Source organism: Orbicella franksi, chromosome 11 (assembly GCF_964199315.1).
Source record: "Orbicella franksi chromosome 11, jaOrbFran1.1, whole genome shotgun sequence".
Lineage (NCBI taxonomy): Eukaryota > Metazoa > Cnidaria > Anthozoa > Scleractinia > Merulinidae > Orbicella > Orbicella franksi.
This window is the reverse complement of record NC_138155.1, coordinates 3,993,869-4,019,432: the sequence shown is the minus strand read 5'-3', so window position 1 is coordinate 4,019,432 and position 25,564 is coordinate 3,993,869. Positions and strand designations below refer to the sequence as shown.

Genomic DNA, 25,564 nt, shown 5'->3' with positions numbered 1-25,564 from the left:
TTTATTTATTTAGATTGCGGAAATGGAAAAGCGACTGGACGAAGCACGAACAGAAATAGACGAGGTACGTCGTCGAGAATACTCGAATTAATTCTTTTTTTTTTTTTTTTTTTCAATTTTTTACCTATTTTTTTAGTTATTCATTTATTTATTTTTTTGGTGTTTTTGGTTGATATTTGTTTGTTCCAATGTAGGAAAAGCGTAAAACTCGTAAAGCACTGGAGATGAAGAAAGTGTTGGAAGCTAAGTTAGAGGCCAGCGACCAAAGGTGGGTTTAAGACGTTTTTTACAAAAAAAAGAAACCTTGAATAATTCCAGTCGGGGGAAATTAAGCGTTCTATTTTTGCCAGACAAGCTTAGAAGCACTCAAAAGGATTTCAAACTCGTTTTGTCCAATCACTAAAGCACAAGCACTCGTGTCACGTGTTCTCACGTGACAAGTGACATATGCCATGTTGCTTAGCAACCTATGAAAGAAACTGCGGGCTCACTAGATTCTCGTAGGAGAGCTTTCCCCGCGCAGAAGATATATTTTCCTCTTACACACTGAATTCTCTAATCAAAATGAATTACGAATGAGTTGAAAAAAAAAAACTGAATTGTGTTCTTCATAATTTTTAGATCATCTCAACATCAAAAAGATGTCGTTGCTCTTAAAACGCAGCTCAAGTCTTACAAACGACGTTTCAAGGTAAGCTGCTCAAGGTAGAAATAAAAATTCTCTTTACTCATTGCCATATATTTCTTTTAGTCTTCGTTGCGAGAATTTCGTTACATCGGGACAATATTACACGATGGAGACTTTTCTTCATTCTTTTATATGATTAACGTTGTTTTTCTATTCCAAAGAAAAATAGGAAAAACAGATTTTGGAAATTGTAAAAATTTTCACTTCCGAGGATAACAAGATATACATTTTTTTACTATAGTAGTAGTAACTTGCTTGCCATTTTTGAATATTTTGAAGGAATACGAAGCCTCAGAGAGTCGGATTCCTTCTCTGCGAGTTGAGTTTGACAAGGAGCGTTCTGCCATGGAGTCACACATTACTTCCTTGCGAAGACAGGTTCGCTTTTTTAGTTTGTTTTTGTTGTTGTTGTTGTTTTTTTGTTATCTCAAGGTTGGTAAGGATTTGATTGGTTTGGCCTAAATGGCCATATTCCTATTTTTAGTTTATTTCGCCTCTTTCCTGTTTTTCTGTCTTAGTTTGGAGGTTTCCATGAATTTGAAGGTGATTTTGTAATTATGAAAACAATACTCTTGTTTCCGGTTCTAATCTAGTTTTTTTCTTTTTACCAGTTGGATAACTTGAGCGAGCGGCTTCACCAAGAATCAGAAAATCGTTCACGTGTGGAGCTTTCATCCAAACAACAGCAACAGGGTGATTCTATTAGCTTTTGCCGCCTTACTGAAAGGAGCTACGTCACGTTTTGCTCATTTTGAAAAGTTTAATCTAAATTTTTCAGGTTTGTCGTTTGTAATCCATGTTAATCTTCTCCATCCTTAACCATCCTTGTTCCTTTATGGTTTATTATTATCGCCTTGCTGTTTTTCCATCTTAGTAAACAACTATTTTCAGGTTTCCTTCAATTTAAAAGTAATGTTACATACGTGGCCAAAATAATGTGCCTGTTATGACATGGATACCGTTTGCTCATCTTCGTCCTCCTTTAGTGGGACCTTAAGAACAATTTGTTTGTCAGAGTTTTAAGTTTAATTGAGGTTATGTCTTTGATCCTTTATTTTGCTTTAATTTGCTTTCTACAGAGCTATCAGCAGCGATACAACACGAAAAGGTAAGTATTTAATCTCTTCATTCGCTGTGGAGCGTGAAATGCTCTTAGAAGTTGGCTATCTGACGCAACTTGTGAATTCGTTATGCTTTGAATTCGACAATCTCTTACCACTAAGACTAGTTTTAAGTATCTTGTTTGCTGTTTCCTGGAAGGAGACAAGGAACTAAGAGAACCGGTAACGAGTACTTCACCGCGTTGATTTTAAAGAGCTTTCAGTACTTTCCAAGACTGCTTGTCACGCTACTGTTTGTTCCAGTTCTGTATACCACGCATGCTAGATCTGTTCTCCAGTAATTACACCTTTGGTAGAATTTTGTTTTACTTTTCCAAATCGTGCTCCACTGACGCTTACACTTATACATATCCAGTCTGAAAACCAGCAAAGATCTTTATGTTTAAACAATTTGTCGATTTGTTGATTTTAGCGCCTTCTCTTCGACCAAGAACGTCTTGAACAGACCAACAGACAACTAGAGGAAGAAGTCGGAAGACTCAAGGTAAATGGCGATCATGATCATTGCAAACATCGCCTTTTGTTTTCTTGTCAAGTAGAAGAGCATTTGTCCAAGGTCGCTAGTCATTTAGCTACTCTGTTCGTCGATGCCTTTATAGCCGTTATTTGGTTTGTCACCGCGGCAACGACACTTCTCTCTGAGGACAAGTGTTGTCTCGAGACGCGCTAGAGTATTCAGGAGACCCTCATAGTTGTCTGCAGTAGCGTATCTTGGGGAAGGGCTCAGCTCTAAACCCTTTCCTGCCACCCGCGTGCCGACGAAAATAGGTCTGGTCTGAGTTAGCGAGACCGTCAGGTATTTGTAAAGAGTGGTGGGAGGGAGCGGGGAGGCTTGAGTACAATCGGTAAAGAAGATTACTATGTTGAGCTATCCCAGCTTAACATAGTTTCAGGTTCCAGGACGATTTGCTCGTTTTTCCGCAGCTTGGAAACCTGGAACAGACCAATTCTATGTAGTCATATGTAAGTGTCTTCACTGATAAAGAGTGCCCCCTAATCGTTTCACTCTACTGTTTCAGGCCTTTTACGAAAATAATTTTGTGGAGAAAGGACAGCTGGAAGCTTACAAGCAAGAACTCGAAGCTAAGGTTTGTAGGCATGATTTCGCTTAGCATGAAGGTGTTTCTTAGAACAACGACGAAATTTAGAGGAATCCAAAACCTATAACAGTAAGTTAGCAGTCGGTTGTGCTATGTTGTTGTTTAATGACCACCGTTCTTTCTTCTTCGACAGTCTCGGTTTGAACTAAATCGTAAACTAGAGGAAGTAAATGCTCATTTGGAAGAGCAGGTGAGACATGGCAAAGAATTTTCTATTGGTGTTCTTGAATGAAGGTACACGTTTTCGTAAACAGAGATTCTTTCTTGTAACATGAGTTTCTATTTCCGTCCTGAGCTCGTTAAGGATTCTTGTCTTGCGTCGAGTACTGTTCTGCAAAATCCCACTGTTACTATTGGACTTCCTGTGATGCACAGAAGTCTTTGTACTTTTGAAAATCACCTGTGTCGTAGTGTATCTATATATTAAATTCATTATTGCAATTCTCCGCAGGCCGTTGCCCGAGAGAAATTAGACAAAATGCGCGAAGCAAACGAATCAAAGACAAGAAAAGAATTGGAGATGACTATAGCAGACCTCAAGGTGAGCAGTATTTCTCCTGTCAAACTACGCAGCAAAGGCGAGAATGCCAAAGGCGAGAAAACAACGTATATCCAGTGGTAAACGGGAAAACGTGTAACCGCTGGCTAAAGCGGAAAACATGTAACGGATGCCAAAGGCGAAAACGGTATTCATTAAACCCTTTCGCTCCCAGTGGAGCACAGGTCCACGGAAACCATTGCTCGCCATCTTGGTCTGTTTTGGGCTATCCTTTCAAGCTGCCACCAGGTGTAGCCTGCTTTGCTCGCCTCGTCATCTACCGTCCTCCTCCAGCTGTTTCTGGGACGGCCTCGGCTCCTCTTCCCCTGTGGGTTCCATCTCAGTGCCTGCTTGGTGACATAGCAGTTAGTTTTCCTGAGGGTGTGCCCAATCCAACCCTACTTTCGCCTTCTTATCGGAATGTTGATCCTTTCCTGCTCAGTTGTTGTCCATAGTTCTTCATTACAATACATCTTCGGTATTAGTGGCGGGAAAACATATAACCGGTGGCTAAGGCGGGTAAACGTGTAATTTGTGAGGAAGGTGGGAAAACCTGTAGCTAATGAGAAGGGTGGAAAATCGCGTTTTCCGTGGCAAGGGCCTGAAAACGCACAATCGGTGGTGAAGGCGGCGAACGCATAATGAGTGGCCAGGGATGGCAAAAAGTTGAACCAGGAGCGAAGGAGGCAAAACGTGTCACCAATGGGATCAGCAAGACGCGCGTCATCAGTGGCTAGGGCGGGAAAACATGTCACTAAAGCGCATAATCAGTGGGGAGGGGGGGGGGGAATTGTGTCACCAGTTCCAAGAGCGGTAAACGCATAATGAGTGGCCAGGGATGGGAAAAAGTTGAACCAGGAGCGAAGGAGGCAAAACGTGTCACCAATGGGATCAGCAAGAAACGCGTCATCAGTAGCTAGGGCGGGAAAACATGTCACTAAAGCGCATAATCAGTGGGGAGGCGGGGGGGGGGGGGAAATTGTGTCACCAGTTCCAAGAGCGGTAAAATGTGACGAAATTCATAAGCAGAGTCACAATTTGGGGTTTACGATGCGCCGCTAAGTGTTCAACCACGGTTATTACCTTTTTTATACTCAAAAGTTACAATTATAATCGTTGGCAGGTTGGAAATTTTTTTAGTTGCCAATTATGTTTTGGTGTGGGTATTCTGTATTATCTATTGAATCTTTTGTTTTTAAGTCTTTTGTGATCCCAAGACCTAAAAATTCCCTTTTGTTTGTTCGTTAGGCCGATGTGGCTAAGATGCGCGCCGGCTACCATGAGAGCCAAACCCAGAGAGAAACCTTCGATGCTGAAGCCAAGCGATATAAGGTACTGTTAATAACAATGATTCCAAGCAAACTTCCTTTTCGGTTTATTAAAATTTTTTGGAATTTTAAAAACTGAAATTGTTATTTTTGTTTCGTTTTCAGGATTTGTACGAAAGCGAGTTGAAGTCTAAAGATAAGCTGGCCAATCGTTTGTACAAAGCAAACGAGAAGATGGCGGAGTCCCAAGCGTTGCTCAAGTAAGTGGCGTGAAAACTCCATAGAAAAGCATCTGTTTTGTGTGTTTGTTTTGCAATGCAGCTTTAATTAAAAGCCACTGCCAAGAAAGCAGTCCAAAACTGGTGTACATGTAGATGGAAAGCGTTGGTGTCGGACGTTATACGTTCCGCAAGGAACTAAGAAGAATTCAAAGCAAAAGACGGCAGCACTTTTCGATTCTAAGTGCACGTTTTAAAATAACAGCGACGATAGCTGAGAAAGCGAGTGGTTTATTTAAATTGATTTCGCCGTGACTTGAGATTTTTTCGGACAATGATATCCGATCGCGCAAATTGATTTTGTTGGAAGTCGAGAGTGGTTCTGGCGTGACTCGGAATCTATGTCATGACTAATATTGATTTGACGTGACTCAAATTGCTTTTGTCGTGACGAAAAGGATTGACAGTAAAAAAAAATTGGTTTGCAGCTTGTAAAACAAGCTTTATGATTGCTAGTAAGTGAATAATCTATCAAGCGAAGTAGTAATTTGATGTAATATGTTGTTCGTTCACAGTTTTGAGAGGTCACGGAGAAATTTCGACGGCTTGCAGCGTGACACGTCTCCTCATTCAGATGCGCTTGCTGGACTATTAAATGGTTCACCTGCAACAAGTCCAGATCGAATGTACTCCAAGGTAAAGTTCGTGACAATTATATGAAATGAAATAAGCTCAGCATTGTTGGTTTTGAACTCTCCGTTTTATATTTGACCAATCAAATGCTGGGAAACGGGGATGTTAAAGAAGTCCAGATCGAATGCACTCCAAGGTAAAGTTCGCGACAATTATATAAATTGAAATAAGCTCAACATTGTTGGTGTTGAACTCTCCTTTTATATTTGACCAATCAAATGCCGGGAAACGGGGATATTAAAGAAGTAGTGTCAAAGAATGTTTGCCATACGCGGTTATTTGCTGTGTGATTGTTCGAGAGATTTGAAAAAAAAAAAAGGCAGATTTCACGAAAAATGTCACAATCAATCATTGACAACTGTAACTTCTTTGTGGCCCAAACCCGTTCTGATTTTCGTGCTCGAATTATCGATTCCCTTTACTGACTGCCTTACATTTCTCTCGAAGTTTCTATGGAGAATTTAGATGCACATCCATACAATATGTTTTCGGATTTCGCACTTCCATGAATTGGTCCTCAATTAAACCGCAAACGAAATGTTTTAAAGTAATGTTATACTGTATATTTTCGTGCAGGGAGACGGGCAGTTAATGAAGGCTGTAGAAAATGAACTGAACAAGAGTATAAAGCGTCATTTAGAAAGCGGTAAGTTGTTTCTGTCGTTGTGATTCTGTAAAAGTAAAACTCTCCGTTCTGTTTTTTTCCTATGTCTTTCTGAAGAATTGAAAAAAAGAGAGACAAATTGTAAAACAAGTGACTCCAAATGAAATCACCTGCTTGCTTGCTGGCTGGCTGGCTGGCTGGCTTGATTGATTGATTGATTGACTGATTGATTGATTGATTGATTGATTGATTGATTGATTGATTGATTGATTGATTGATTGATTGATTGTCTTTCAGCTCCTTTGACGTCAGACCTCGATCTGAAGCCGAGTCTATTAAGTGATGGGGACAGCGGCTCGTACGGTCCGCTGACCGCTTCGTCCAAGCAATACATGTCCGTTTTAAGGAAAAACTACTTCGTGTAGGAGACAGATAGTGTGAATATAAATTATACTCGATTTTTCTTCGTTGTGGCAAATAGCCTCAAAGGCTTAAAAGTGGATTTCTTCATTTAACAATTTGTAAAATCCCCGACCAGTGCATTTGGTTTGTATTTTAAGCCACCTGAACGGAATGTATCTTAAGAGAAAAGATGTTGAAAAATTCTTTTTGAGGAAAAAGGTCATTTTTTATAACAAATTCAGAACAAAATTAAGTTTATGAAAATCATTTTTAGTACTTGTATGTATGTATGTATTCTTGGTTTTCATGTGACGTAGTCATATTCCAAAATTAGAAATTATCCTTCCTTCTGAGGTTTTAGTTTCATCAGATAAAAGGCCCTGTAGGAACGTGACGTTTGGCAATGTTTTAGCTCGACAGAGTTCTTCTTTTTGTAACAGAGCACTCCAAGCTTTTGCGTTGCGTGACATGAAAATGGCGGCCAGAAAAGACTGTCGCGTAGGTCAAAAGGCGAGTTATCGCTTTAGTTTTTGTTAAATAAACGGTGCTTGCACTAGAAGAAGCATTTATTTCAATGTGTCGGAGCACTAGAGTAAAAATGTTCGTTTCAATAGCAAAACTCAAGGACGGATGTTTTTGTTATTTTACGGTCGCCATGTTTGTGCCCCTCCGAAGGGCACAAACATGGCGTCTCCATACAAAGCTCTATAAATTTGGATGACACGCTTCTGCGAATAACGAGCGAATGAACAACAGCAGAAACCTGATTCTTGGCGAGGTTGTTTATATAGCAATCATCTATCATATCCTAGATTCTTGAATTTATTTATTGAATGGTTACGATTTTTAGTTTTGATCACATGACTGGTGAAAACCAAGAATTATTATATTATAATTGTATTATAACGCGCTCCAAATGACTGCCATTTTGGTACATCAAATATTTATTTCTCGATTTTTCTTGCATGCGATCGCTATAGTTGTCACATTTATTTTGTACGCGCATACGGAACGATTTTTGTATTCAATAAAAAAATAAATATTTTTCTACAATTTGTTGAGTGTTTTTTTTGTATTTTTTGGTTTTTTTTTGTTTTCTTTTTTTTGTTTTGGGCATGTGTGTGTGAAATTCAAGTGAGTGAAGAATTTTCTGGTACGCGCTGGGGCCCCGGATTGCGGTACTCGGTTTTCTTAGTCACGCAACTTGCAACTTTGGAAAATTCGTTGTTACGCATCCGCAAAGGTCCCATCTCACTCCTCTTCTTTTTGTCTCTCGGCCAAAGATTCTTCAGGCTTTCGTCGCGATAGATCACAAGTGAAGAGAAATTGCATAAAAAAGCACAGATTCGAGTTATAAGCGAGACCGCTGAACGGAAAAAAAAACAAGCAAATTGTTCACAAAATACCGGCACAAAGTGATGAAGCTTAAGATGAGAGAATACACAGAGTTCAGTAGCTCGTGGTTTCAACCTTTCTCACTGGTATTTTCGAATATTTTACCTCAGATCGAGGCTGACAATATATAGATGCGTCTTTAGTCTTTATTCAGCGGTCATGGTAACTCGAAACTGGACTGATCAAGTGAAGGCAAAAGCGAAGACGATGGGTATGTAGTCTTTTATTCCTAGAATATCTAACATGATAAAACTTGCAGACTGCAATTTCAGCAACGCGCTGTTCGTTTCTTACGAGTGTTGCTTTGGCTTCCAGCTACTGAATTTGGATAAGCAATTTATTTCCCAGAGCTACTCGTTATAAATAAAAATGGGAGACCGGACAAGATTTCAGTCAATGAAATGCGCGTGGACACCTTTGTTCTCTCTGTCAAGAAGAAGTAGGCTCGATTTGAAGGCTGCTTACTCAGTCGAGTTCGGTGGAGCGCGGGCTCATTTCCCGAACAGCGGCTGCTTGATTGAGCCTATCAAGAAGCCGCCTGGATATTATTTTTAAAAAATTGATCTACTAAAGACCCCGTCCACACTATGCTTGAGAAATTTGAAAGCGGAGTTTTCATTCTGAAATGCGTCAAATGTTTTCTATCCACCGGACACTTGCGCCGGAGAAATTTGAAAACGCAACAATCAACGGTCATTTTGGACATTTGGGCAAGGAAATCATCTGATTATCGGTCGTCATCGTTTTCGAAAAGCTCCGATTTCGAAATGTTTTCCGTCCGCATTAAAACGCAAAGCCGGCGTTTTCAAATTCCTCCGGTTTGAAGAGCGTTTTCGAAAAGCTCTATTTTCTTGACGGATTAATGTGGGCGGTAGGCCTAACCGTAGAAATAAAGGTGCGTTTTTAAAACTTCTTCGGCGTAGTGTGGACGGGGCGTGAAACAACCGCTCAAATCGATGTTTGTAAGCAGAGGAGATCTTCCCTATTTTCAACCGGCTGGTTGACGATCGAAAAATGTTATCAGCTGAATTTGATCCTTTCATACCCTCCATGCAAATTGCATGATTTGGCAATTTTGCGCCCAAGGTAGGGAGTTTTCTACAAACGCCGGGTACTTATTGCCGCCGGGGTACCTATCATTAATCTAATTTTTACTCATGACTTGGCATATCGTTTGTTGATTGAAACTATTATTCCAATCAAGGGCTAACACTATTATTTAATTGTTTTTTCCTTTTTTTTTTTTTTTTTTTTCTAAACTGTTCAAGATAATTCTTAAATTGGTTAGTGTCCATCCAAGTTAGCAAATAATTTGGACAGCAGCCGAGTCAAATTTTTAAAAATTAAGTTATTTCAAATTGGATTAGAATGTAGTCCAATTACACAACACCGTCCGTTTTCAAAAGATTAGAATTGAATTTCGCCTTAAACGGGCTGATTTTCCTTCTTCCTGAGAGCTTGTGGACTTGTTCAAGGGTGACGCATGACATAACAATTAACACCTGTAACAATGTTTATAGTTTCTTTGAAGCAGCTGAAAAACGCTACAGTTGACCTTGGAGTAATCAATCAATCAACAATTTATCTTTCGGAATGAAAGCTAAGAGCTATAATGGGTTTATTATAAGACTTTTTGATTTAATCCTTTCGTTCACAAGTGAGCACATTTAATTTTACTGAAACTGAAATGTTTGCGCAGATTTTCCGAATAATCAACACGGAGAACGTAGAAGAGCTTTTTCTATGTATAGATTCACTGTTTACAGAGCAGAAAATAATTTAGCAACGACAGTTCAAACTAGCCTCAAACTGGGCAAGGTTCGAACTCTGCCTTATTTTAAAAAGGCACACACGCCTTACTGAAAAAAGCTGTCCGCTTGACAGCCGACTGTCAGCTTTGACGGGTGAGAGAGTTGGCTGAAGGAGTCGCCTCAGCGCGTTTGTTACATGCAGAGCACCTGACCAGTGTGTGATCAGCCACACGTGATCACGGGCACGTGGTTCCTCACGCGTTTCTGAGAGGCATCATTTATTCCACGATTTTCGTGCATGGAAAACGAAAGAACTGGCTTAGAAACAAGCTTTCCAAAGTGGCGATTTTTGCACTTTCAGAAATGTAAACAAAGGCTTAAATGATACACCTAGTTTGAGGGTTTTAACTTTAAAAAAAACCCTGGGGTTTTATAGCAATTCTGTGTGACATACAGGAAGACTAGTCCATTTCTTCAGAAAGATCAGCCAATGTAACACCGAGACAAGCCGGCGACTCGACAACGATAAGCCAGAGAATCTGCTTTACTTTCTTAGAGAACAGAACAACATACGTTGGATAACAACTCAAACATTTCCCGTTTTAAGATAAATAATAAATTTCAAGGGAAACTGCAGTACTTAGTAAAAGCCATTACAAACATCGCAACAAGTCTGCCGAAGTCGGGAGAATGCTCTTAAGTTTGACGCTACACTCTACTGCTCAAATACCGATTGTCACGATTTTTCAGTGAAATCCCTCTTCTTCTTCTCCTTAAATTAAAGTTTACTTCGAAGCTGGAGTCCAGCAATGTAGGTAACCCGTAACTAGAATTTCATGTTGGATCGAACGGGGTTGTAACATCTCGGACGATGGCCCTTATATTCCTGATGGCATTAATTTTTTTCCATTACACGTCATTTTGGCCGTGAATTGTCTTGAAAAGAGAAATTAGATTCTCGTCACCCTAATGAATAAAGACTTCTCAAGACTATCACCGGTCGCTCTTTTTTTCCTAGCGAGAAGTGAAAACAGCCCCGCAAACACGTCGAGGGCGAAGCTATTTTTCCTCTGGCAAAAAGAAAGAAGGAAATTTTAATAGTCTAAGAATTCTTGACTAATGCTCTTCAAGGAAATGACGGACTGTAAAAAATCTATGAAAGTAACTTTTGTAAGCTTGCAGGAATCCAAGAAAAAAATATAGGAAATGGCGTTTCCTGTTTGTTCCATACACAGTTGGAAATGAGACGCAATCAGACGTTAACAAGAGATCTGTTCAAACAGAAATTTTTATATACAGTTTTGATTGACGCTGAAAGCCGGTCCGCTAACAGGTTTTCAACCAATAGAAATCGTAGTACTCACTGTCACAAGCTGCATGGAATGTATTCATAGGTCTTCACCTGCGGCTTTGTAAGAAACCTCTGTTATCGGAACCCCATCACACCGACCTAAAGTTCTCTTGGATAGAAAGGGCCGGTTCGAGGCTCCGGGGTATATTTGTGCTTGAGAACGTCAAAGGAAGGATTCATTTTAACAGTGTAACAGTATGTATAGTTTCAATATGCTCATTTAAATTCATCGTTTAAGTCTGGCTTACGGGAAGGGACTCAAAGTAAAATTGCATGAGAGAACTACTCATCAGTGATTATGAAAAAACAAGTAGAGGGTACTCCCCGTATTGTTGGGGCATGACTAATCTGATCGAGTTTCACCCTCAAAGAGACAACATTTTCTAGAGGTGAATAAGCATAATTTCCATCAATCCAACTGTACTAGGACTATTTGAACACGTATTCTAGTTCTTGTTTATTTGTGGCTTAGTTTAACAACGTACCCTGAGCATACTTATCGTAAAATGTAACAACTGTGCAAATGTAAATTGAACACTTTTAGCGGAACGAAACCTAAAATGCGCAAGAAACACTTTCATTACCATGGTTACAGTCCTGCAGTACTGAGCCGAATAATTACCACTTCTCCCTTAATTTCACCTTATTGCCTGTCTCGTTACCCATTTGGTTTAATTTATTCATACAATAACGTTTGGTATCGGCATTTCTTGAGTAAGAGATCAGTTGACAGACAAGCCGGCTGCGTTAATGTGTTGCTGCCCAGCTATTGCCCTCTGCATCCAAAGATTCTGAAACATTTCCGTTAGTCTTTTAAAAATATGCATGACAAAAACTTTCTCGACTGGTAAAAGCTAGTACGGTAAGCGAGTTAGCAATGCGCAACACAGGGTAAAGTAAAGTAAGCAAAGATTTGATTTGGCTGAACTCAGGTGCCCCCCACCCAGTATATCTTCCGTTTTTCATCATTTTTTGCTCCCCAGTGGTTTTATAACTATCTTAGTTATGATCTTATTTGTGTTTCCTGTCCTGTCCAATCTTTTTCCCATTGTCTCCCATGAAGCAATTCCTGGCAAACACCGTACGGCCTGGGGCGGTTAGTTACTTAGTTCTACCCTCGCCAAGTGACGCGTAAGGCCCGTTGGATACTCCTTTACATGGGCTGTAGGCATGTGCAGCCCCAAAGGCAATGGTTTTTTAGCCGTTTTGGTCAGAAATAGAGTATCCATTTTGCTATTTTGGTCTCAAATAGGCCGTGGTTTTTGTTTTTTAGACGAAGCTACTTTTTCATCATTATCGATAAGACCATCAACAAAAGCCCTTCACAATGGCTTTAACATCGGTCTGAACTAGAGAACTAATTATAATTTAGGTCTGACACAGGGTATTTATTTAAGCCAGGTCTCGAATAGGATATCGAATTCTTGGTTAAGCCATAAATAGGGTAGCGAAAATTACAGATTCTGGTCCTGGATAGGCATATGGATAGGGTAAGGGTTTGGGAAGAGGACCACACACCCACCCAATTTTCCTGCATGGGAATACACCCTCTCCCCCCCTTCCCCACCCACCCCACCCGTCCTTTTCCGTGTGGTCTTTGATCCTCCAACTTTCCTTTTCCGTCCAGGCTGCCTCTTGTCTCCTGGGGCGCGGCCAGGGGGGGGGGGGCAGGGTACATTAAGGGTATTTTATGCGCAGAAGCCAATGTTGTTTAAAAAAATTCCCACACATTAAGCGCTTTTGTTTCCCTGGATACAAAAAAACTGTGTCGCTCAGCACACCTGAGACATGCACTAAACACGGTGATTTAAGCTAAGTTCCAAGGTCACGATTCCTGTTGGCAAATATTTTAAATTGATATTTAAGACGAGTGAAGTGTGATGTGTGGATCAGATCACCAAAACATGATTCATGCTTGCAATGTATCATTAAAAGATTATCACCCATTACATGCAGCCCTGGTAATCTCACCAAAATTTTCCTCCATGTTCAACTATATACTGTTTGCACGTCGCAAGATTTTGATCGAATTACCCAACATGCACCCATTAGCACGTGACTCTGTCGATTCACTGATGTATTTCCACAATCTCGATCATGTTTGACCCGGTTTCAGCAATCTGGCCGATTTAAGGTTGAATATTGCGACGGGAAAATCCTTACAGGCGAATTACAACTTCTCAAACACATGTGACTACAAACACAAGTTGTCTGCACTTGTCAGCACAATTGCGTTTGTTATCACCCCAGATCACGTAGTATGAAACTCCCCAACGCTTTTTTATCGCCTAATACTGACGAGAAATTGCTACTTGATCAGAAATGACGGATAACCGTTGAAGGTCCCGTTATGCCTCATACAGTACGCTGTTAGCGGCCTGTCATTAAAATGCTCTCCCGCTTTGTTTGAAAGTTACTTAAAAAAAATACTGGGGCACGAAAAATAACAACTCGGAAACACACGTGTTCAACCACAATGTAACAATCGTGGCCCATATAGCTAGAAAAACAGGAACTTAAGAGGGACAGGGGATCAGTTCACCGTATTTTTTACGGCACTCGTGATATTCACCACCCATCATTATATAATAACTCAAAATATCCAATAGCAGTGTTTGTCTTATAAATTACCTGGTAATCATCATGGTTAAAAAGCGAAGGCAAAGCCGACAAGGGTATTCATTTGACGCAAGTGTTAGAACTTGGAGGAGCTTTCTTGAAGTGTCGTTTTATTCCCTCCATCGCAGGACTGAACCCAGTGAAGTTGCGAGCGTTCATTCACTAATAGTTGAATGTGGAAAAGAAATTTGCAGGTATTTCATTTAAAATCTCTTTGTAAAACTAGGTACAACACTATTCTCACGAGATCATTCATATGTACTTTCATTCATTAAGATTATTTTTAATTCATTTAATTTACTGTACCAATTATATACAAACTGATTTGTGCGTTGAAAGTAGAGAGTCGAAGCAGTAACTGAAAGCTTCCTACTTCATTTCGGGGAATGTTGCTACTAAACGTGATGATCTGATGTTCCAGTCAAACTTTCTTCTGTTTTCGGGGAAATGAGTAATTCAGGAGGCTAAAAATAGCGACCTATTCAATATTATCTGGGAGTATGTCATTCAATGTCAGCCACAAAAGCGTTGAAGAGTGTTCGCCAAACTGAAACTGATATAATTTTGTGTTTACTGTGAAATTAATCTCGATGAAGTTCGTAAGGCTCAGTGTAATAACCCCGAGGTCCGCTACTTTTCACCTGGTTTAATTGTTAAATTCCTAAATTTGCTTCAGGTCAGTCAAACAATGAATGCTTCAACTTCAAGAGAATGAATGGATAATCTTGCTTCTTGTTCATTCTTGTCCAAGCGTTTTTTGCCCTCTGCAAAATTGAGGTGGCAGCTTTTTAGATGAACTTTCGACTCATATTTCGAGTGCTGACTAATCTTCTCCAAGTGGGAAAGAAAACATAATTCCACAAAATTAAATTAACCGACATTTTGCAGTCGCCTTCGTCCTGTTGTGACAAGTGTCCCCTAGCCTCTACAAGGGAGGCGGAAGCTGGTTAGACGCAACTTCTAAAGAGTTTTATCAGTAAACCAATATATTATTTCCAGCAATATTAAAAATGTTTTGATATGATTCGAGGTAAATTTTTATGAGATCTTCCAGTTTGAAACGCCAGTAGCCCCTTTTGAAATTTCTAAGGACGTGATCACCAACGATCTCGAGCAATGTGCATGATCATGTCCAGGGTAATTCAATCAGTAAGTCTTTGAAATTTACGTGAATTTGAAATTTTCCGGCTTAATCCCTGCGCAGTCTACCTGTATTCGTCATTTCCAAGCTGAAACGATCTTCCTCAAGGAATATAAGAGTTTCCCTTAAATCTGGAACCAGTCTGACCGTCTATTTTCTCTTAGATGTTTTCGAGATCACAAGAAGAAAATTAACTACGGGAGATTTGAGATTAGTGTTTTGAACGCAATGGGTGGTGTAGGATGGGGTCCTGGTGGTGAGAGGAAGTGGGGGGAGGGGGTGGGGGGAAAGTTATATTTGCCGGCAAGAAAATTCAATGACAGAAATGTCTTTTGAGCGACTAAAAAGGGAATCGTTCACGGCAAAGAACGTTTTAAAAAGATTAAACGTATAGATCTTAGATTCATTCCAAAGCTATCGTCGCAAATTTAGTCATTTTAGTTCCGTGTACCCCTTAGTTGTGTGTTGGTGTTGAGAGAGAGACATTCCCTTGGTAAGCGGCAAATGATTACCCATTCTGCATGCATCTGGTCAGAGTGTGACCCTGACATGGTGTTGTACATGACGTATCAATTTTCTCCCCACTGGGTGTCCTAAGCCTTAAAGTAAAGCAGGTGTTTTTCATTTTTGGAATTAAAATTCTTTATTTATCATTATTATTTAAAAAAAAAAAACAAACAAACAAAAAACGGCTTCTATGGGGGGCCTAAATGACATCTACATCTCGTGATACCAGTCCGTGCAGCGTTATATGCGTATTCGTCAGAAGTACCAAGTATGAAGTTTTAAAGATCACTTTGAAATCGTGACGGGGGGGGGGGGTTGAGTTCATGGCTTTCAAATAAAAACATTTAATTGCAGAACCGCCGCTATCTCGAAGTCTTTCGCGAAATGAAATATAATTCGAGATGTCGGGGATTCGAATAAAGGACTGAAAAAGTTTAGATTGAAATTTTTTCAGCCTTTTTAAAACGGCTTCTATGGGGGGCCTAAAGTTCGTGCAGCGTGTATATGCGTATCCGTCAGTTACCAAGTATGAAGTTTCAAAAATCACTTTGGAATCGTGGCGGAGGGGGGGGGGGGAAGTTTATGGCTTTAAAAAAAGACATCAATTGCAGATCCGCTATCTCGAAGTCTTATGCGAAATGAAATATAGTTCGGGATGTCGGGGATTCGAATAAGGAACTGAAAAAAATACAAAAAGGAAAAAATGATTTGAGATCGAGATAAGTGCGGAGTTCGATCGAGACAACCGGTGGTTCTACTGTGTAACGAAGTGACAGAAACCCACTTAAATTCATCCACTTCAGCAGTCTGAGATCGAGGGAGAACTAAACTGGACGGAACAAATTTTGACATCCTTTACTTCGAAAAATTCCCAAGATCGAGTATTCAAAATCGAGTTTTTTCCTGTGATACACAGAGCCAAGCAGACAAACACTGAAAACGGAGTAAGCTTTTGTCCCCGGCAATGATGTAATATCTCGTTCTCAGACTCCTCGCTAAAACAGTTGAAACCGGGTATCTCTCATTCCCCGCTATCTCGAATTGAAATTATTTTGGATATACTCTTTCTGTCATTTACTAATGCCTATTTCTAATTCTCCTTGTCTGAGATAGCGCGATTTTACTTTACTGTATTGCTTAAAATTCCCCTCTTATATTGTCGGTTACTGCGCATGTTATGCAGGCGTCGAGTTTGTTTTGCAAACTTTGATATTGTGTATTTGTTTTGCACGTGATTTTATAAACAGACAGACATTGTGGTATAAGTCAGTCTGTTGTTTTTGCGGTGAAATTTTATCATCATTAGAATCTCGATCCTTCCAGCACAATTTTTTAGACTTATCTCTCATTAATGTTTACTGCCCACTCGTCAAAGGAAATATCGATTTAATTTCACAGAAGCAAAACTTTGAAAACAACAGTAATGTTATCTGTTTATATTACCGGCACTGCGAGGGTATAGTTTGTCAGAAAAAGAAATTCGTGTAGAAAGCGTGATGTGAAACACTCTTGAAGTTTCTGTGATATTCGACTCACCATGAACGATCTTTGAAATCACGAACTATCTTCTCTGCGCGCAGAATTCGAAGCCAGACAACCTTTTCGTAAAATGATTATGCAATCACAGGAAAAGGCAAAGGTTTAAAACACCGGCTTGGGAGAAGAAATTTAACTCTGGAAAATCGAGCGTAACAAATGACTTGATTGAAACCTTGACGGGTCAGAAAAGCCAAGGAAACCCTGCAAACCTAAGTCATGATATCAGAAGACAAATTGCTGACCCTAGGAAAAAAGAGCGGCAATGTTTATAGTACGGAACAGGCAAGAACCCATCCCTTTTGATAGATTTCTCAATCAGTGCGACTTGGCTGGTCGAGCGAAGGGAGAACAAAGCTTCATTGATGTATACAGTCAAAATATTGTTGCGTTTTGTTATTAAATCGGTCACAGTATAGCGGGAAGGTTAACACCCCAGGTCGACCACCCAAAAAAGCAACTAATTCTGTCCGACTTAATAAACCTTGGCCTCAAGGGCTTTTCTCTTTCATTCGTCTCGACGTATCAAAGTTAGTTGTTGACAAAACCCTGCAAAAATTCCAGATGCCGCTTTTGCAGAAAAATCCACTGATCAGCCCGTGCAATCGGAATATATTAGTTTGCAGCGAACAATGGTATCATTGATTCCTCAAAGCATAAAGAACCATTGTGCAAAGTCACTGTTGTTTCGCTATTTTAGCGCCATTGTGTCAAATGTCCTCGCCGGGAGAACAATAAGTTGCTATGGACACTAAGTACCAAAATATTGCTCTTCATCAGCTGATTTTATTTGTATGTCACTGCTATTGTGAAAACTATTTACATGCGTTTTGAAGATTGGGTTTTCCTTTTAAAACAATTCGTCTCAGGAACTGTTGTTTTCGTAAAATCAGCGATGCAAATTACAAAGCTCACAGCTCGAGTCTTAAAAACTATTATACATATACGCATTTCCAAAATGAAGTACGTTACATCTAGATTACAGCAAAATCTGCATATAATATGTACAATTCTTCTGGCGTAGAAATAGAATTTTTAAAAGTAATTGGTAGATAAAAACCTTCCGGTATTTACGGAAGTTTATTCACCCCCGTCCTGGGTCTCGTATCATCATCGTTTATCCTTTCGCCATCGCGACAGTTGATGTGAAGATTGTGTCCATTCCTTGTCAGTTGCAAAGCGTTTATTCTATCTCCAATTCTGGCCAACACCTTCCCAATTTCTCGGCATAATTCTTTACTTTCTTGACTCAATTCACATGAAGGACAAGCCAGTTGATTTATTTGTGGCTTGCTGCCGGCTGATCTTGGCTTGTCGCGGTCCATACCAGTTACGTATATCCTCTCCAAGCGGTCTATATAATAAACAGATGGGCATGAGTTGAGGACAGGTTAAACTCGAAGTTATTTTGCTAAAGAGGACAGCCCATTAGTCATACTTTGCTCTGTTATGACCATTTAGAAAAGCAAATTGAAATTATCGGCTTCTTTTATGTCTCACACCCCTGTGAAGCACAACAACTACCCTTGTTTATATATTTATATTCTCGGCAAAGAAAGAGCCGCTCGCGAACCCATTTCCTATCCGAGCTTTCAAAATAAAAACTTTGAAAGCAGATGGCCCATAAAAGCATCTTGGATAAGCTGTGGAAGACAGTTAGCTACGTAATTTAACGCCCTGTTCGTGGAAAGCTTTCAATATGCCACTTACCAGGGCGAAATAAAATGATCTTCAAGCGGCTCGCTTCTTTAATAGTCAACAACTTGTTGCTTGAAGTTTCGCCTTCGAAGCTAACTTGTTTGACAAGGAAAGACGGTCGCAGAAAGTTCTCCTTCGCTGGTAATTACTTCAAGTACTGTTAACCTTCCTCAAGGAAGGGCAAAATTCATGGCAAGACCGAATGTTCGGCAGTCGGTCTTCTCGCAACGAATGTCTTTTGCCTCTTCACTCACTGAACGTCGCCAAAAAAAAGTTCCCGCGAAAAAAATATTTAACTGCGTATAAATATATTCACCTATTTTTGATATTCTGCCAAATAATACGTTGCAATATTTTTGTATTTTTTGATTGGCTCGCGTCTAAGACGTTGTCAGTCCTGCTATTGTCTCAAGGACAATAGTTCGCGCGCGTGTTATTGCCATTGTTTCTTGACCAATCAAAGTTGTTCTTTTGATGTGTATTCCGTTGTCCACGTGCACAAGCTTACGGTTTTAGTTTCAAAACAAGAGCACACCAAAACCACGCTTTCTTTTGGTTTTCGACCATGTTTTAACATTAATAATTCATGAAAATGCACTTTGAGGTTAATTTGCATAATTTTCCAACATATTGATGATCTTGACAATTCAACCTAAATTTCTCGATTTTACAATCTTTATTATACATTTCAAAGCGTTTCTTTTAATGCTTGGTGATTCTTTAGCCTTACGGGTGACATAGAGCTAAGAGCAAACAAAATTATTCATGGTAGGCGTCGAGAAAGATTCGGCGAAAACATTGTGTATGTTTACTTTTCGCTTACATATGTACTTTTTGTTCTACTTTCGTTTCGCAAGATCTCTGCAAACCGTAGTTGAAAATTCGTACGATTTTCGGGTCAGACTTTGTTCCAATGAGTCTTTTTGGGAGGCAGAATGCTACTTTTGTAATAACTGACAGATATCTTGAGTGGAACAAATAAAATTTTCCCGTCAATGTTTAATTTTCTGTTCCATATATCTCAGTGACCTCATCTCTTGATGAAATTCAACGGAAAGAAGTGTGTTGACAGGTCATCAACCGGAACCAATCAGAAAGCACTAACTTGTCAAGCTGACCAATCACGTAAGAGAGCGGCGTGCCAAAGAAATTTTTCTTTAGCGACATTTCTTCGCCACTGCAAGGCTCGTTTGATGGTGGTAGTTATTTTAGTGCTTCCGCGCCAAGGCTTGCTTCTACTCTCTACTTCTCCTTTGCTTTTGCTTTTTAAATTGCTATTTCAAGTACTATGCCAAGTGTTTTGAACATTGGTTAACTTCTGTGAGTATATATATTTTTTCTTTTAACGGGAGCACTCGGTTGTGTTTTCACTAAGCTCACTACTAGTGCGGTTACGTTGATGCGTCAGCAAGGAAGTACGCCACCGACAACGGTGCTTGGTTTTAATGTCTTTTTCTCTTTTTAGGACAAAGATACCATTTCCTTAAATTGTATCCTTGTTTAAAGAAGAAAAACAAACTGCAGGGCCGAAACAAGGAATTTGCGTGCGAACACTTTCACTTTTCTAACTACGATCACTCAATATGGCCGGAGCGACAGCTGCGCTGAACAACGAGGACCTTTCTCCTACCCTCAATACCTCTGAAATGTCAAGGTACGATAAGAAAATCATCGACGAAGGAGTTTCCCTCACACTTGACTATATTTCTTACCGGCTAAGGAGCAAATTTGAACAGAGCAGACTTAAAGGTTTACCTCGACAGTTTCTTATTCCTCAGACGCCAACAAACCCATCAGCGAGTACTCTACGAAAACTGGCAACTCTTATGGAGGCAGAACACCCTGATTTGTTCGAATCATTGTGCACAACGTTAGGAATTACACCAGTTACAGCTTATCCTACGTTTGTCGGTGTGGCGCAAGAGATTTTTCAAGCAGGAACAAACTGGGGCAGAATAGTGGCGTTGTTCACGTTCGGAGGCGTAGTGGCTCATCATTTCGTGGAAACACAACGACCAGAAATGGCTCAACACATCGTGGAATGGATTGCCTCATTTATAGCCGATAACTTATTAACGTGGATCAGAGAAAATGGAGGATGGGTGAGTTGTAATCCTGAGTTTTTGAAAAAATTCGCTGTGGTTTTTTTATTTATTTTACATTATTTTAAAAATTTTTTGTTATTTTTCTCTTTAGCCTACCAGCTGTCATGAGCTTACGTACGTGCTGTAGTAATTTACTGAATGCAAATTTCAGTCTGTATTTACATTAGTTATGAGTCAGACATTCATTTATCTTGTCGACATTTCGTTTACGTTTTTGTCTCGAAACACCTAGGTATGTTATTTTGATGCAAATTCAAGAAGAATTTTTCAATCTTGAGACAAATTCTGGGGCCATAGATAATGTAAACATGTAAAATGAAAATTTCTTGCATCAGCGGGGCACCTCTTCTGCTTGCTGTTTTCCTCAACTTTCACTGCATAAATAGTCTGGTTGTTTCTGTTGACAAGTGAATAACTTCATTAACAAATTTGAACAGAAGAATTTCAGCTTTTTCTCGATCTTCGATTCAATAGAGAAAATTCGCGCGAAGAAAACGTGAAAAGTATTTCCGTTTGACAAATGTTCGTATTAGTATATTGCCCCGGGGGAGTTAATTTCCATTCATGCATTTTTGATCACCCTCTAACATTCAAGTACCTCCTTTGGTGGATTTTGTACTGGTCGTAGTTACGTAATTCAAACTAAAAAATTATACGCTCTACCCAGTAAGACAGAACACGGCTTCCGGTAAATTCAAGTTAAAAAAATTTAAATGTCTTGTACCACTTAGTGAGAGTTTTGTCTGTTTTATATTTCAGTGTTGCAAGTTTCTCTCTAGTAAAATCACAAAATGACAATAATAAAGAACTTTAATAATACCAGTAACAATAGTAAAAACTTTTATGCAGCGCTTATACATTGCTGTCCTAAGTGCTTTACAGTGAGAAAATCCTAAACAAAAAATTCAATTTCCAAAGAGCAACACTTTATGTGAAGGAATTCTTTGTGTAGCCCTGTTTAAAGTTGGGAAAATTTACGATACTGGTGTCTATGCTGCTTAACCATATATTGGAACACTCCATTTTTTATCTGCATCCCTGCAATGAAGGGCAGATTCCAAAACCCTATCTTTTTTTATTTTCTGCACCTTTGAAGTTTGCTTCCAAGAGTTTCAAAATTTTTTCAGCTGCTTTAAAAAACAATATTCCAACAGGCACTGTGCTGGAGTTTGCCATGTAAAGAGGGGTGCAGAATAAAAGTGGAATGCCCCATATTGCCAATTTTTAAACTATATCGTATGTTGTGATACATGTCTTAATTGCATTTATCTTGAACCGCAGTCGCTTTTAAACTAATTGAAAATGAACTTCCTTCCTCCAAAACTGAACATGTTATTGGCAAGAATGTCCTCAGACAGAAGACTAATATTTGTCTTTTTGTCAAGCCACTGTCACTCATCTGCACCAACTCATTTCTTGGTTGCAGACAAATACATTAGTCTTAGTACAGCTGCCTGTGAAGGGTATGAATAATCATAAAGTGTGGTATCCTCGGGTCTCTGAATTTTGTTAAACACCCTAAGCAACTCTGTAGCATATTTGTCATAAATGTGATGTGTCCTTTTATAATCCTGTATGGAATTATTTTATTACAATGTTTTAAAATGATATGCAACATAAAATAGACCGTTTTTGATATATTAAAATTCAGCTTGGCAGTGAGGCTTAGAGGACACAAACAAAGGAAATTGAATGACCATGTTTATTCATTTCTTTTGTTTGTGTCTTCTAGGTCTCGCTATCAAGCTGAATTTTAAGATATTGATAGTGGTGTATTGAGAAGTAAGTGGATTATAATATAATGGGAAGTATGTTTTTGCTTTCTCTTCAATCCACCCTTTAAGTTGATTGTAATTATCACCTTCTGCAAATATGAATGGTGCTAAGTCATTGATGCTCTACATGGAAATTGAATTTATTGTGTTTTTTTTTTTTTTTTTTCAGGACGGCTTTACTGCTCACTTTTCAGAATCTTCGCAGTCACAAACCATGTGGAAAAGTTTGTTCACAGTGGGAAGTATCTGTGCCGCTGGCTTAACTCTTCTGGCCTTAAACAAGTGAAAATATTGTCAGCTCCTTTTGCGCACTTGCCTGTTTTCACACTTTCATTGTATCTGCATTGTGACCAAGACTATGCATTTACTACTTGTTAGATGGTTGTCACCCCTTTTTGATTAAATATGTCGAATTTGACTCCTCATAGCATTACATTTTTGTGTTATTGAGTGCACTTTGTATGTTTTCGTATCATCTTTGCTTCACTGTAAGCTAATTAATAACAGAATCATTTTGAAATCAACAAATTGATGTTTAATGTGTAAAAAGAAAAATTGTGTTATTGTATAATGTTTGTGTAATATTGGTAACATCGTAGTTACCCCTTTACTGGCCTTTTTTCCCTTCAAGTTGTGGTCATTCCGCTTTGAAATCTGTAGCATGAGCAGTCACAATGTGGATACAAGACAATCATGTCTCTTGGTAAACATGTGCACATCTTCATATTCTTATCTCAAAGCTTACTTCCTTCGGATATGAAAGAAGTGATGACGTGAATGGTGCAAGTATTGTTCTAGTTGTTGCAGATGTTGGTGTTAGCTTTCTAATTATTTAGAAGGTTCAGCAACAGATTCATGTACAGTAACTGTGAACACTGAAAGTGGATTTTCATGTTGAAAGCCTTGTTTGCAATATTTGCTGAATCTTTCAAAGCTTACAGGCTAGTTTTCTGCATTTATGCTCCTTCAAAGCTTACTTTCCTCTTAAAAACAATGTTCGAAGAAGAATATCCACAGGGCACACGAGACTACATTGTGTAGGGACGTAACCATTCCCAAATCATCTGCTCATGGTTAGTCAGTGCAGCAACCCTGGCTGGCTAGGGGTATCATCACAGGTTGAAAAGAGTACATGATTTGTGTCAGGACGAAAGAACGTGATGTGTGAAATATCGGACTACTACTGGTGTAAAAAGCTGTCTTTTTGTATCCCACACTAGTTTGTGAACAGTGCAGTGGATTTACACTAGAAGGGAAGCACGTGTCCATGTTGAGTTCATTGTTGCATATTGCTTGTAAAGTTCACTTGTCTTATCCTTGGACTTGTGTTTTCCAGCCATGGCTGAGATGTACTATACATTCAAATAATGCCATCATATTCCAAGGATATTTGCTAATGCAAGTTGACAATACTAGTTTTCCTGCCCAAAAGGAGAGACCAACATAGCTCAAGTTGCAATCCCTGAATGGTCATCAAGCTTTACTACAACTGCTATCGATCTATTGGCGCCGTTCAGTTACTACTACCAAAGAAAGGGAATATATCTTGCGTTCAATGAGTGTGAAATCGAGTGTTTATCTACAGGAAGTCATATTAATCTAGGCTGTGTTTGACTATATACTGTTTGTTTAGTTGAAAGCAGATCGATTCTTGGGCACATTTGAAGCTTGTATTATTGCCTTAAAGATGTTCCCAGAATAGCAGAAACAGGGCTACTGTGTGTTAAGTCAGAGTCACTTATACAAATGATCTCACTTACAGTTGTGTGTACTCCTTATCAGCAGGGTTGTACCAAGGTTTATAGAAATGAGAAGTGCAGGGAAGTGTTCAGGTGGCAAAGAATCTTTGTTTCCTGACCCCTTTTGGAAATAGTTTTAGCAGCTGGTTTGTATTGGGCAGTTCTATCATCTTTCAAGAAAATAAGCCATGTAATAACCCTGTTGATAAAGCAGTCAGTGTTAAGGTTCTCATAACCTTTTTGAGGAAGATCATCTTATCTATTTTGTACCAAAATGTAGCCTCTGTTGTGTGAGAGAATCTTTTCTTAGCTGCAGCTGCATTCTATATCAACACTTGTTGTCCATGCCTCTTTACTTGCATGCTTGGAGCTTGGACTTTGAACAGCATTTATAATGCAAGGAAGCCTGTAAACACTGAAACATCCTTCCATGTAAAGGTTGTTTTTGAAAAATAAAAATAAAAAGACAAGCACAAGTTGTTTGTGAGGTGTTCTTGGCTCCCATTTCTGTGTTTTGTCAGGTTACTGTAAACTACTTATAAGGCCTGGGTTTATACAACTTTATAAGGGCTTGTAGATGAGCTTATAAATGGAGGGGCTTAAAAAAACCGTTTCAAAATGAGCTACATTTAGCTGCATGCTGGTCAAAATAGGTTTTTCATTTACTGGTAATTAAGCTTAAGCTTTTCTTGCTTTGAATTCATTTTAATAGTGAGGTTTTAAGAAACCTCACTATTAAAATGAATTCAAAACAAGGAAAGCTAAAGGGTGGCTTATAACCAGATGTATTTTTTGGTTTTCAGGTAGATGTTCCTATAATGGGGGTTGGGGGGGGGGGGCACTTACAAGCCGGGGGGCTTATAAATGGCAGTTTATGGTATTATATTTTGTTGGTATCATGAGGACATTGATTTTGGAGAGCACGTCTCCTTTTTTAACTTATGTTTGAGTTTATTTTTAGAAGGGTTGTTACATCAAAAGAACTTGTTCTTAAGTTTTGAAGTGACCATTGTTATGAGTGCATTGTAAGAAAATATAAATTGCAAAAAGGTTCATATATCTTTCTCTGATAACATAGGGGTACATGTGGGGTTGGAGGGAGGTGGGGTATTGTCTGAGGAATTTTTGCATCGTATTTTTCAGGGGATGTGTTAACTAGGGTTCTACCGTTACTGTTGTAAAACTGTATGGGCACTATATATAGTTATGTATCTCCACAGAGATCCATCCATTGTCTTGCTTGCACATAGAAATTAAAAACGGCGAAAGAATTACAAGGGAACTGATTCTTATAGAGCTAAGTAAATATATTATG

At 39.2% G+C, this 25,564-nt stretch overlaps 2 protein-coding genes and 1 long non-coding RNA gene across 5 annotated transcripts in view; 2 read left to right on the top strand and 1 right to left on the bottom strand.

Annotated features, from left to right (window-relative positions):
- Window positions 1-6,906, top strand: part of LOC145460551 (uncharacterized) — a 41,065-nt gene extending 34,159 nt beyond the window's left edge. For both annotated transcript variants that reach the window (XM_081445400.1, XM_081445399.1), the window contains 15 exons: window positions 14-64; window positions 195-268; window positions 622-691; window positions 968-1,066; window positions 1,300-1,381; window positions 1,768-1,796; window positions 2,222-2,293; window positions 2,829-2,897; window positions 3,043-3,099; window positions 3,361-3,450; window positions 4,696-4,779; window positions 4,881-4,975; window positions 5,509-5,629; window positions 6,203-6,272; window positions 6,528-6,906. In XM_081445400.1, coding sequence (XP_081301526.1) covers window positions 14-64; window positions 195-268; window positions 622-691; window positions 968-1,066; window positions 1,300-1,381; window positions 1,768-1,796; window positions 2,222-2,293; window positions 2,829-2,897; window positions 3,043-3,099; window positions 3,361-3,450; window positions 4,696-4,779; window positions 4,881-4,975; window positions 5,509-5,629; window positions 6,203-6,272; window positions 6,528-6,655 — 1,191 coding nt within the window. In that variant the 3' untranslated portion in view covers window positions 6,656-6,906. The remainder of the gene's footprint in view (window positions 1-13; window positions 65-194; window positions 269-621; window positions 692-967; window positions 1,067-1,299; window positions 1,382-1,767; window positions 1,797-2,221; window positions 2,294-2,828; window positions 2,898-3,042; window positions 3,100-3,360; window positions 3,451-4,695; window positions 4,780-4,880; window positions 4,976-5,508; window positions 5,630-6,202; window positions 6,273-6,527) is intronic.
- Window positions 6,907-13,834: 6,928 nt separating this feature from the next.
- Window positions 13,835-24,725, top strand: LOC145460579 (bcl-2-like protein 1). 2 transcript variants are annotated; one of them, XM_081445441.1, is made up of 3 exons: window positions 13,835-13,942; window positions 20,096-20,732; window positions 22,680-24,725. In XM_081445441.1, exons 2-3 carry the CDS (start codon window positions 20,214-20,216, stop codon window positions 22,794-22,796), a joined length of 636 nt encoding a protein of 211 aa, XP_081301567.1. In that variant the 5' UTR covers window positions 13,835-13,942; window positions 20,096-20,213; the 3' UTR covers window positions 22,797-24,725. The 2 variants fall into 2 exon arrangements, with proteins under 2 accessions (XP_081301567.1, XP_081301566.1); XM_081445440.1 differs by lacking the exon at window positions 13,835-13,942 and adding an exon at window positions 19,816-19,950.
- LOC145460587 (uncharacterized) lies at window positions 17,693-19,722 on the bottom strand. The gene is made up of 2 exons (XR_014039866.1): window positions 18,643-19,722; window positions 17,693-18,286 (listed from the first exon to the last, which is right to left on the bottom strand). It is a non-coding gene; the product is annotated as an uncharacterized LOC145460587 (long non-coding RNA).
- Window positions 24,726-25,564: the final 839 nt, after the last annotated feature.